The sequence below is a fragment of the Stegastes partitus genome, unplaced genomic scaffold (genome assembly GCF_000690725.1).
Source record: "Stegastes partitus isolate 25-593 unplaced genomic scaffold, Stegastes_partitus-1.0.2 Scaffold309, whole genome shotgun sequence".
Classification (NCBI taxonomy): Eukaryota; Metazoa; Chordata; class Actinopteri; family Pomacentridae; genus Stegastes; species Stegastes partitus.
In genome coordinates, this window is record NW_007578040.1 from 60,084 (window position 1) to 73,140 (window position 13,057).

The 13,057-nt window shown below is 42.8% G+C and overlaps 1 protein-coding gene across 1 annotated transcript in view; it reads right to left on the minus strand.

Moving 5' to 3' along the window:
- The window catches only part of n4bp1 (nedd4 binding protein 1), a 29,542-nt gene extending 16,811 nt beyond the window's left edge, over positions 1 to 12,731 (minus strand). Inside the window, exons 1-7 of the mRNA XM_008283401.1 lie at positions 12,239 to 12,731; positions 8,548 to 8,775; positions 7,891 to 8,064; positions 6,709 to 7,226; positions 4,916 to 5,270; positions 3,728 to 4,063; positions 2,501 to 2,736 (exon numbers count right to left, since the gene is read on the minus strand). Coding sequence (XP_008281623.1) covers positions 2,501 to 2,736; positions 3,728 to 4,063; positions 4,916 to 5,270; positions 6,709 to 7,226; positions 7,891 to 8,064; positions 8,548 to 8,775; positions 12,239 to 12,550 — 2,159 coding nt within the window. The 5' untranslated portion in view covers positions 12,551 to 12,731. The remainder of the gene's footprint in view (positions 1 to 2,500; positions 2,737 to 3,727; positions 4,064 to 4,915; positions 5,271 to 6,708; positions 7,227 to 7,890; positions 8,065 to 8,547; positions 8,776 to 12,238) is intronic.
- Between the last annotated feature and the right edge of the window lie 326 nt (positions 12,732 to 13,057).

The following is a 13,057-nucleotide window of genomic DNA, read 5'->3' on the forward strand; positions in this document are numbered from 1 at the left end:
CAAATCAAAGTGAAATAATGCTGATGATTGAATATTCTCTGTGATAAATAACATTTGACACTACCAGCAGTGTAATGGACTTGGCAGCTAGTAAGGACCAAACATAAAGACATATTTATGCATTTCCTGCTTCACAAACTGTACACATGTAGGTTCCCGTGGCAATATGACGCACACAGTTTGCCCTACAGGTTTGCAGATACAACATATTCCCTCGGCTGACAACCTGTATCGCTCACAGAAGATTAACAGGAAATTAATTTTTGAAAGGGACAAACAGTCAATTCAACCTCTGTGAGCAGGGTAGCTGTGCCACGGGAATCAATCCAGGTTCAAAGAGAGCCACCTTCCTCGTATTGAAAACAGCTCAACAATGCCTCACTGACCCACTAACATCGTTCGTAGTACAGCCCTCTGTGTTCTTCTTCTTAGGAAAGCTTCTGGTAATGAGGGAGGGAAGGAGGATGAAACGAGAACGTGAAAGGAAGTGGTTGCAAAAGTGAGAAGTCAGAACAGGGTCATCCGGGATAAAGGCTGTTGCGACAGCAGGTCGGCAGGGAGTGAGGAGGGAATCAAAGACAATAGACCAAACTCCTTCCTTCCTTGTGTGACACAAAAATCCTTGCACAATATCTGGACAAATCAGAAACTACAAGTAAAGATTCATACGACAGGCCTGTTTTCTCGGAAACGCCTCCACAGCGCAACCCCCGCGCGTCGATATCACGCCGTTACAACTACTTTCGCTCGGCCGGGCACGCGCAGTCGTACACAAAAGGTGATGAGTAACAACAATATGTGAATATGTGGGCGAAGTTTTGGTGCTCCTACACAATACAGGTTTGTAGCTGCGACCTACGCACTGTAACAGATGTGTGTGCGGCTTGTGTGTGTGTGTGTGTGACCTTAACTGATAAAGGCGATGCTGATGGGAAGGGTGATGGCTTCTTATGTAAAAAGGAAAACGTGGTGAATGCAGTACAGGTGTGGGAGGTGACACCATTCAAATTGCGTTTGTCATCAAACGAGCTACAACCTCAGAAAGTCGAAAGCAGTAGTAATGTGTTGCTTCATAGTCGACATTCTCCAATCGCACACGATAACCTTTCAATTGTTGTTTTGATTTTACAGAGGAACTGATGGGTGATTCACGAGCATCTCTTAAAAACTAAAATTATTCCTGTCACACTGAAGTCACCGGCAAAGCAAACGCCTTCTTAAAAAGTGCCAGTAAACCAGTCTACACGTGTGTTGTGCCTCCTCTCGTTGCGTCACACTACACAACTGAGCCTACAACGGACCGACTGAAACGACCAGAAGCCACCACAAGATTCCCTGAGCTGAGCCAATATGTGCACGACAGAAAACAAGCCCCTCGCAAAACCCACAATGCTGTCACGGCATGTGAGTGTACGGACGAGAAAAGCTTCGAGAGAGAGCACAAAACTAATCTGAGTCTGCGAGTCAACCTCTGAGAGCGCCAATCAGATTGGTGAGCGAGGAAGAAGAAGAAGAAGAAGAAGCCAGAACTGCAAGTGAAACAGATGATTCAAGCATTCAGGGAATTGTATGACCAATATGAAGGATCCTCATGCTCGTAATGATCAAAGCTGCTCGCTGTTGGCAGACGGCAAGTACAAACTCAGACTGAAAGCAGAGCGTCAGCTATTCAGTCTGACCTGCAATCGGCTGGTCAACTTGTTTGACCTTTACTTCTATTTTCAAAATGAAACCAGACACTGTGGCAGTTTTTTTTTTAATCGGCATACGAAGAGCACATTTGGTGTGCTAATCTAAATGCACAATCACATCCAATTTGTAAGGAAACTAAAGGTTAGACTGATATTAAAGTAGTGTCTTCTACAATCTTATGCCTTCAATATCAGATTTCTAAACAAAACTCCAGGAAGCACTTTGCACTCTGTAAGGGACGATAACGCTCTCAAATTTCACATCTACGCTAGTTTCCTCGTTACTGTGGCCGTACAGGTCATTGGACATGATTGTATTATGTTCTACTGTGTGTTTTATACGATAGGGTTGTTTTTATTCTTTTTAATGAATTAAACTGTTTTCATTAATCTGTTGTGATAATTCTGTGATATTGCAGCTACATTTGCCCAATTGCACCATTTCCCAAGACGGATTTTCCTTTGGGACAAAAGACTTTATCTTATCTCATCTTATCTCACTGAAACTAATGTCGACCTGAAGGCTTGTTTCATTTGAACCAAACCCTATTATTGATTTGTGAACACAGAAACCTGCCACAAAGATGATCATTTGTCTGCCACAGTAAAGTTTTGTCCTGATGAGCAGCTTTCAAAACATTAAATACACTTTTTCAGATGATTACATTTTCTACGTATAATGTTGGCCTATTCCAGATTTTTCTACTCAAACGTCCTCTGTCTACATGCTTTATGCTTTTACTTTGACTCTGAGCAGAGACCACCTTTACAGCTTGTATTTGTTCAGCTGTGTGAGTGTGCACACTCACGCCATCGCCACGTTGCTGCCGTCGATGATGATGTGTCTCAGCTCCGGACGTCCCGGCTCGTTGGGCAGGTTGAGGGTGAAGGGAGTCCGCAGCGACTGATGGAAACGAGCCAAACCGGTCACAGGAGGGGCGGGAGGGTCGTTGGCAGGAGGCGTCCGGGCCAAACCCCCGTGAAAACCCATGTGTCCGATGGTCTGGTAGGGAGAGGCCGAGGGTCGAGTGATGGGCTGAGCTGACTGGAGAGGAAAATAAACAGAAGGACAATGAAGTGTTTGATGGTATGAATCAGAACGAAACCCGTCCAAACTCTCGCTGTGTGTGTGTGTGTTTAAGATAACTCTGTAAAAAGGTGGAAAACGTGACACTATATCCAAAAACTTCCTTATAAAGACACTGTTCAACATGTGTAAGTATACTTCACGTATTAAGCATGGTCTCTGTCAACCAAAGTAAAAACAAAGGCAACAGAATGGAACAATATAGTTAAATGAAAAAAAAATAAAATAAAAAAATCGAGGCCTGCTCAGATAAAATCCATTGATTAATTCTACTTTTATGCCGTCCACCAGCTTGTAACAAACATAATCATACACAACTATAATATCTCATTACACACAAACATCTGGTCGACAAGCAGAAATGATTCATCAGTGAGAGTCATAAGCTTAAAATGACTAATTGTTGCTTCATTTTCTGACCACTGCTTGATCAAAGTCGACAACTTTCCCCCAGACACCTAAAAAATGTCCAAGTCAAGCAGGAGCCCTGGGAAATTTCCCCCCTTAACACTGCATCAATACAAAGAAAGGAAACCAGCTCATGAAAGCTCCTCTCCAGATGTGTTTTAAGACATATAAAAAATACTGCTTTGAATAACATCTGTATCTTTAAAAACAAAAAAAAAAAAAACCATTTACTCCTTTCTCTCATTGAAAACCAAGAATCTATAAATATAGAACGACTGTACATCTACAAAGTTCCACCGCTTGACACAAGATCCCTTTCTTTTTTCATTTTCACTATGTGTGTGGTGGAATTTTCAGGTTTCCACATCCCACTTTTGTGAGCCTGGATCATAACTGATGCTTAAAACGGTTGCATTATCAGTATGTACAAATCAGATTTAAGGTGCAGATAACCTTTGAACATACATCACCCTTCCATCCACGTGAACAACAAGTGAAACAGATTTCTGGGTGGAGGTGGACACTTGAAGGTAATACCTACACTGGGGGTCGAAGCCAAGGAGGTCGTGGTGGCGGTGAGCCATTGAGGCGTGCTGCGTAGCGCCGTCACGCTCTCAACTTTCACCGATCCTCCCAAAGTCTGAGTCCCGCCTCGAGACAGGTAGTCCCTCTGCGAGACTCCGCCCCCTCCCCGGGCCAGGTAGTCTGTTCTGGATCCCGACTGCGTGTCGAGGTGCGCCACCGTCATCATCCTGGACGTTCTACTGTCTGCCGTTTTGGTGTCCGTGGGGATGATGTCGTCGTCATCGTCAATAGTAATAACCTCGTAGTTTCCTGCGCCTCCTTGAGCGCTGGAACTCCTCTTGATAGTGATGGCCTGCAATGACATGTTACATTTTTCTTACAAAAATGCAAGTCTGTCAATAACATGAATCAAATATGCCACACAAATCACGTTTTAGCTCGATCTGTAATACCGTGCTGTCACGTTTCGAACACTAAACTGATCCAGTAAGATGAGTCACAGGATGAGCGACTTATTGGAAATGATCTGAGGTGAAGAATTCAGAGTATAAGAGGGACAACAAAATGGGGAGAAGAAATGTGTCACAGCAGATAAGATATAGGAGACGTAAATGTCACATGAGACAGAAAAAAAAAGAAGTTTGGTGTCATCCGAATTGTACAGTTGTCCTCAAATGTGTTCACATCCTTCCATTAAAGAAAAGGCAAAATTCACAGTAGTCACTCAAATAACTAGAAACTGAAAAAGTAATATAAATTAAAATTTGCTAAATTCTAATTTAGTGAAATATGACATTGCTTCTGAATTGTGGAGCAGTGGGCCAAAATCAAAATACCTGTCAACAGGTGCAGAAGTCTGATTGAGAGTTACAGAAAACACCTGATGGCAGTGATTGGCTCAAAGGGTTGTTCAACAAGATATTAGTTCACAGGTCCCATCATCCTTGTTTGTTTTGTTCTTTTATTGTTATTTTTTTTTGTTTCAGTTGAACCACAATTCAAAAGCAATGTCATGATTTTCATTATTTTTTTTAAATTTATTATTACTTTTGTCAATTTCACCTTATTTCAGGGACAGCTGTTTTTTTCCTTCTTTAATGGGAGGGTATGAATACATTTGAGGACGACTGTATCACACATCAACACTGTCTGGCTCTCCAATTGTCTGGAAGTAATGCTAAAGTTATGGTAAGATGCGGAGTACCTGCTGAGTGCTCGTCTCGCTGCCGCTGCACTGCCTCCGGTGGCCCAGCCCGTTGCTACTGCTCCCATGCTGGTTGGGTTTGATGTTCTCCTTGGACCTGCCGGGGTCCACCAGCGCCCTGCTCAGCTCGCGCTCCTTCTCTCTGAAGCGAGAGACCGTAGAGGAGGATGACGACGCGGAGGGAGCGTCTGGGGTACGCACAGAGTTCAATCGCCTCTCTTTTTCCCCTCCCTTTGAGCCCTCCTCGCAACGCTTGGTTTCCTCCACGATTTTCTCCAGGACGAGGAAGGTGTCTTCCGTCTGCCCTGTTGCCTTGACAACGCGTTCCACCACTTCCTGCTGGTAACCCATGGTTCTGGAGAAAAAGAGTTTTAACAGTGGTTCAGCATTACGCAATAAATAAACACTCAAATTACAAAAAAGCAAAAAAGTGACACAATTTTTCTGGCTCAGAAACCATAAAAACTGTAAAAATTGGTTGATTTTCAACATTTAAGTGGCCCTCTAACTAGGAAAAATGGACCAAATCTAAGCTTAAAGTTATCACATTTGATCAAAATCACTTTTAACATGTCTCACTTAAAATTCACCCTAAATAAACTGTCTGCATTAATCAGACTGTCAGAAACTAAAAATTCTCCTCAGTGCAACAGAGAAGCAATCAGTGACTCAGCTGTGACCAACAATCATGTGACAAAAACTCAGGGACTTTCTGGCTGAACTGCAGCCTGTGTTTACGCAGATTTGATGGGAGATTATTAGATAATTCTGTAAACAAATGAAAAATACAGCTAGTAAAATAACTGTAGCATATAGAGACAATATTTTCTTTTGAATTCTTTCTTTTTTCTCTCTCTCATGTTTATGATTTATGGCATTATAATTTTGTTTCACTCCAAAAAAAACACCCCTCTGATTGCTCTGCTCTTCTAGTTGTGGTTGTGCTGTTTTCATAGAGGTGCAGGACTTTATATTGCAATGAAAAATTAGCCCACAGTGAGTCAAACTGTGACAGCAACAATAAACGCCCAGAAACTACTTGAAGTTCAGAGAGTTAACGGCTGAGTTGACAATTTTTCAAGCACGTCTTCAAGCAATACTCACATGCCCGTACGTACATTGGTGGCTGTAAATGTTTATCCTGTCTATAAAGAGAGTTCTTCATAAAGCAATTTCAATCCAACAGATACACCACAAAATCCATCTTCCTCACTCTGTGTAATAGTTTGAGCTAAAGCTCCACCAGTGTGAGTTTGACAGTTCAAATCCGTATTTATGAGTCGTTTCTGAGATAGTAACGAAAAGATAACTTCACAGACACACAGTAAAAAGATGTAAAATATGAAGACAGCCACTTGGTTTGACTGACTTGAACTGCTGAAGACTCGTTTCACCTGAAATATTTTAAGGTTTTTTTCGTACAGTTGCTCCAATTCTTCATGATCAGTATGGTAATGAGGAACAATCGCAACAACCTCTAGTCTCTAGACCACATCAGGAGTGCATCTAATGGTTATTCGGGAAATATTAGGAAAACAGCAAAACATGCAACATCATAATATCCCAAGTCCAATGTGACTCCATCAAAATGTCTTAAGACGGTCCATTTTACGTGTGAAAATTACTTAATTATCTTGTTTTTTATCATTATAGTTGCTGATCGCAGCAGCTCTGATCACATGTTGCACATAAAGATAAAAAGGATCAACAAGGTAGCTCAAAGAACAGTTAATTCCTCTAATATAGTAACGACAGATTAATTGGCAAACATTTCTAACTACTATGACATTTACCTGAAAAAATTGACCAGGCAGCGGAGGTTGGTTTCTGGACTGACTGCCTCTCCGTCGTCCGAGACGCCCTCGCTGGAGTCCAGGATGATCTGACCGACCACTGTGTTCGCTTTTGCCGAGGACGAGGAGGAGAGGGACGACGAAGCCGAAGGGGTTTTGGATCTACAGCTGCTGCTGCTCCCCCGACCCTCTCTGTCCCGCTGTCGCTCCCTCTCTCTCGCTCTCTCTGGCGACTCCTCCCTTCGTTCCAGGGAATATTGTCTCTTTGTATCCCGAGTCTCGCTCTCGGATGAGCGCCGCTTGTGTGAAGGCCTGGTGCCGTTGAGCAGGACGGCCTCTGGACCTAAACCGATCCCACCTCCTGCTTTGCCGGTGATGGATGCTGCTGCTGCCGTGCCTTTCTCCTCAAAGCTGGTGTCCAGGATGCGGTTGGAGAGCTCCGTCACAGGGGTGCTGCTCTGCGATCGGTCCTGGTCGACCTCCGCCACGCTGGGATGCAGCGTCTGGTTGAGCTGGGCCTGGGAAAGGAAACACACCGACCTCAACCTCGGCGAGCAAAAAGTACACTGAAAGTTCCCCTAAAACACAAGAGCTTCATGGCTCATTCTGTACTTCCCTGCAAGCCCTACATGGTTCTTACCAAAACCAGAGTTTCAGGCACAAATCAGGAGGAATGGCACTTTTAATTTTACTTATTGCACACCTGCCAAAACTGTCTCACTTGTTTGCTTCATTACAGCTTCTGAATGCCTAAAAGAAACCTTTCAAAGTAAGATTTAACACACATTTTTACAAACAGACCTGAAGAGAAAAAAGCAGGAAGTAAATCTGCTGCAATAAGGGTGAGCCGTTTCACTCCTTAGCTGAGAGTTACACCAACTTATTCAAGCCCAGAATGTGTAGTTTTATGGCTGAGCTGTGGCAGGAAACGTATACAACCCAGTTTGCCACATTTTTAAGTGTAGCAACGGCCCACGAAGCGTCAGGACAACCATTTAAAATCTCACAGGCCACTTACAGCCCATAAAGCAGTACGGTTACAATCCCACAGCAGAGACGGTTTACTCTTTTCCTAAATTCGCTGCCATTATCCAAAGGCCCCCAGGGCGACTCCAGTTTCTCCTGGACACTGTGGTTATGTTTTATTGTCATAAATCATGTTAAAAAAGGGTGCACACTAACCAGGGAAGATGTATTAGTGCTTGTGGGGCTGTGAACCAGCCCCAGTAACTCCTCCTTCAGAGCACTGGGCAGCAGCAGAAGCTCCATAGTGTACTTGTCATCCCTTTCCTCCACGAAGGACTTGAACGTTCGCTTCACCATTGGTTCTCTGTCACTCGGCAGACTTCGCTTCTCCTGGACACAACACAAACAGATTTGAGTGTGTGGTAGCCTATAATGTCACTTCAAGAATATTTCCTTTATTTCTAAAATTGGGCTGTGAGTAGTGATTAATTAGTCTTCCTAATTTGACTTAAAAATCCTATGAAGTCGTTAAATTTTACCCCAACAAAAGTCCAAAACCAAAAGATGTTCCCTTCGCTGTCATAAATTATAAAGAAAAGCAGCAAATCTTTTCATCTGAGGAGCTTTAACCAGCAAATTTGGACACATATGCATGAAAAATGACTTAGATAAGATCATAAAACTGTTGCAAATTAATTATTCATAATCACAGCTTTGGGAGTTTTGAAAACTTTCCACAAAGTACATCACATGTACAGAAAAGTGAAGGTAGCTGGACCATTCTCTCCCACGAGGAAAAGCCCATTCATCCATTAAATGTAACTTCTCGAAAATGAAAACTGTGTCTGTTGACATATAAATCGGGACCCGTACTTGGAATAGTGCTACAAACTGCTGAACTCTGCTCTGGGCCATCACAACGGGTTCGGCCCGACCCAACAGTCGCAGGCGGCCCGGCTCAGGCACCACAACTTCAGCGCTCGTGTCCCGTATGAGTCTGTCCAAAAAGAGACCCCGGGCGCCGGCAAAGATACAGTGCATGTCCACCGGGTACCGCTCTTCTTTCTGCAGTTCTGGGTCACACAGTCCTCGAACATATTCCTGCGCAACAAGGAGGAAATAAACTGTCAGAGCATTTCGGGGAACGGCAGCATCATTAATTACCTATAAGCCACACATATCCTGTTTTCTTTTTGTTGCTTAAAAAAAAAAAAACTCCACAAAATGAGTAAGTACTAAAAAGGCAGCCTTTAAAAAAGCCCAACCTACAATCCAAGTTACTACAGAAGTCCAATGCTGCGACAAAAACACATCTGGGATTTCTGTTAAGCACACACACAAAAAAAAAAAGGATATATCGGTTTCTCAAATCAGAAGCACACACACATTACAGTCCCACAACTCGCTGTAAAGCTGACACGTGCCGAAACTAAACACTTGTCATTGATTCAGGGAATCTCCTGGCTGTGGCAAATATTTGGATGAATCAACTGTAGGTGGGCGCGGCAACTTCCTCACTGATACTATGTCACATTTCTTTACCATTACTGTGTCGAGAACAATAATAATAAAAAAATAAAAAACTCCACGCAAACAATGTAAAATGACTCAACAATGACAAAGTGGGAGAAAAATGGAGGATGTCAAACTTGAAAGGGAACCCGATCGTGAATATTTGGGCACAGCTTCTAAAATGAAACCACCAATAACACGAGTTTCCAGTAGCGCTGGCTCTTTGCAATAACCATTAGAGGTGACGTAACTTTACGAGAACTTTACTAGAAACACGACTAAAATTAGACATCTGGTTTTGGGGTTTCTAATTGGGTTGTGGTAGATGTACTTAGTTTTTTTTGGTTTTTAAGTAAAAAGCAATGTATGACTACATATTCCTGAGATTGAGTAAGTATTTTGTTTTTACACTAAATGACACAAATTCTTGAGCAGCATCGTCAACTAAACGCAGACAGTCCCATGATCCTCGAATGCAACACTTGTGGTAGAACTACATCGTCATCAAAAGGAGGAATCCTGTAATTTGCCACCACTAGGTAGTTGCTGAAGGATGCACACCAACTACATATATTAAGACGACAGATCTACTGTTATCTACGGACAAGAAAATGACACGACTACTCATACGACTTCAGATGAAAAGACGTGACACAGAGATCTGAGGATTATCAGAACAAGCAGTGACACAACTTCTGGTCAAACGTAGTTTTTCCAAAATCAAATTCGAACACCGACTGCAAGCTGTTTTGTTTTGCAAATTTAAGAAAACCAACCATATAATAATCAAAACAGCTTTGCTTGATCCACTTTTGTCTGACAAAATGTCAAAGATGCTCGAACTTTGATTAAATACTTTAAGTTCATCTGCTTTTTTTTTTTTTTTTTTAAATCTAACAAGACCAACCCTACAATAATTTATTACTACAGCTTTACACAAACCACTTTTGTCTGATGAAATTCAAAAGTTTCTCAGTTTTTGATTTAATATTTATTTAGTTCATCCATGACCCAACAATTTCACAATCTTTTCATCAATTAGATTAAACAGCAGCGCACATAAACAAACAGCACCATCTGCTCATCGCCAAGATTTGCATTCAGAGTTCACATTGAGACACTGTCCTAGTAAAGCACACACCATATCAATCAAATAAGACGTAGGAAGCTCCAGCAATTCAATCAGAACGACATGCTTCGATTATAAAAGGATGACAAGAGATGTTCTTTCTGGATGAATGGCAGTGATTTCCCAAACTAGAGGAAACGCCACCATAACACTGGTGTGATTACGCAGGAAGTCATTTATGAGTCTTTGGTAATCCTTATCACCACTAGAACAAGCCGACGGTAAAATGACCATTTCCACATCGGGTTATCGGTTGACTGGCAGAGCTCGGAACAGCTGGTTACTGCGTGAATAACACAGAGACTCATGACACGAGATGCAGAAGTGTGAACGACAACCTTGTGCGGGAAATCACACAGAGAGAAAAAAAAAAAAATCAGACTGAGATTACCAGTCAGATGTTGACGGCTACTTTGTATGAGTAAGTGAAATATTCAATCTCGAAATGCGTCTCAGGCTCACGTGACTTTCAAATTGATGGTTGTGTTCTGAGGTGTATTCTGTCTGATAGTATTATTTACAAGTTTAGAGGAGTGTGGACACCTGTAGCTGACAGTTTTCAAAGTGGGACCCCGTAGGAATCTTAGAGGCGTTTAAAGACGAATAACTGTCATAATGTTAATATGATGAGGTCCTTATTTCTTCACATCAAGTGCATGACACAAACATAAGGGAATAAACATACTATCCCCCCCCTTTTTTAAAAAAAAAACTATAACAAACAATACAAATGCAACAACATAAATTCCAACATGGAGATCCCCAGGTTCAAAAGTCCCATAAAATGACTGTTCCTCGCCAAAAATGTCAATTTGAAAGTAAAGGTTGCTGAACTGATACAAGCAAACAACAGCATGAGTGAAGATATGAAATTTCAAAAAGGAAGAAAGAAAAATTTTATATGTTTTATACATTCTTCTTCACACAAAATAAATCTTTAAGTGTTGGATTTAGTCTTATAACTATGAGGAAAAAATACCTAAGTTGTGTTTTAAGATGTGTCGATACACAGACGCACATTATTTTTTTTGCCCGTCATAACAACTTTCTGTCACAGCTTCACCCATTTATGGTTGCTTTTAAGTGTGCTACTATACAACTTGTATTAATGTAAAAAATATTTTCGCAACTTCCACATTATAGCCTCCCACAGACTTGCCTGTGCATTGATATCACTGTGACTTTGCTGTATTCTGATTTAGCCTCCAGGTTCCTCCCTTAAACACACACTTATATTGTAGATTAAGCTGTTGAGTCATAGTTAAGTAACAAAAGATTGTTAAATGGAGTCAGAACTTTTATAAATACACACAACAGCAAAAAAGAGATAACACTGATGATTGAATAAAGTTAATTTTTAAACAGAAATGACCGGTTTGCTGTGCATCACAGACAGGTGACGTCTGTGATAACTGTGTCTGACAACCCTCCGGCCAGCTACAAACCACATTAATCAAATGTCATGACATTTATGACTAGATACCACAATGTAAATACTGGGGCGATATTTTGAGAATGACAACTGTGACTTTCACAAAACAGGTCTGGCCAGCGTTAGACGTGGGTGATATTATGTCTGAAGAAGAAGTGTTTGTGTTGCTGATGTGCTGCCTCTGTGTCTCCTACCACGACAACAAGTTCATTAAAGTTATCACATCAGGGGGAAACACACACACACAACCACCATATTTCAGATGATACCTAAAGTCAGTGCTGTGCTATTTTCCAGCTCTCAGAAGTCAGGTGTGTTGTGATGGAGCAGCAGAACCTGGTGCTAATCACAGAACTCTGCTGCACCTGTTCAACAAGCCCAACAGTCACCCAAGAGACAATATCTGGGTTTAAATGAGCTCATACCGACTCGTGTCACAGCAGAGTGTTGGGAAACAGAAATGCAAGTGAAACCGTATTGAGGAGGCTCACCTTTGCCTTGGACACGTCGTCTCTGTTGCCTCGGAGCTGCAGCCATATCTGCCGTAATGTTTTGCTGCCGTGCTGCTGTCCTGTGTGGTCCAACAGACCGATAATGGTGAACGTCACTTTGAAAACCTGCTCCACCCGAGGCTTGGCGCATTTCAGCTCCTCTTCTTTATCCTCCAGCACCGTGAACTCGTCCACGGTGGGGGCCTCTTGCTGCTGCCTGCCGGCTGACGCAGGGAGCCTGCTGGTCGGCTGCTCCGGGCACGTTAGCTCGGTGACTCGTCTCATTCCGAGGAGGGGCCGCGTTGTTGACATTCCGCCTCTCGGTCCGACCGTCGCTCCTGACGACGACGTCTTAATTTTCGACCGTTTCGGCGCCGCTGGGAGCCTTTGACGTTTTCATGGTGTCTTTTGGTTCGTAGTCCGGAGCGACGCGGCGACGTTTACGGCGTCTAACGACATGAACACAGTAGCGGAGCTAGCTTAATAACTCGGAAGCTCCGAGTGACGTATCCGGAAAGTCCCAGTGATTGCGTCATCAAAACACGACAGTCAAGCGTGCTTCTCGCGGCGAGTCCACAGATGGTTATCTATGACAACAAGCGCTGAAGACAAGACGCGGGAGAACGTACATCCTCACGACGTAGATGCAGATCGTGTGAGATGAGACCGCCACTTGTCAACTTTCACAAATGCGTGTTTACGTGACGTTCGTTGTGCGGAGCGGCTGGCGTGTGTTTGGCTAAATAATGTGAGGGTGTGTGCAGCGGTGCAGCGGTGCAGGCCCGAACAGGCACAGCGATCCAGGAGCGTTACAGCAGC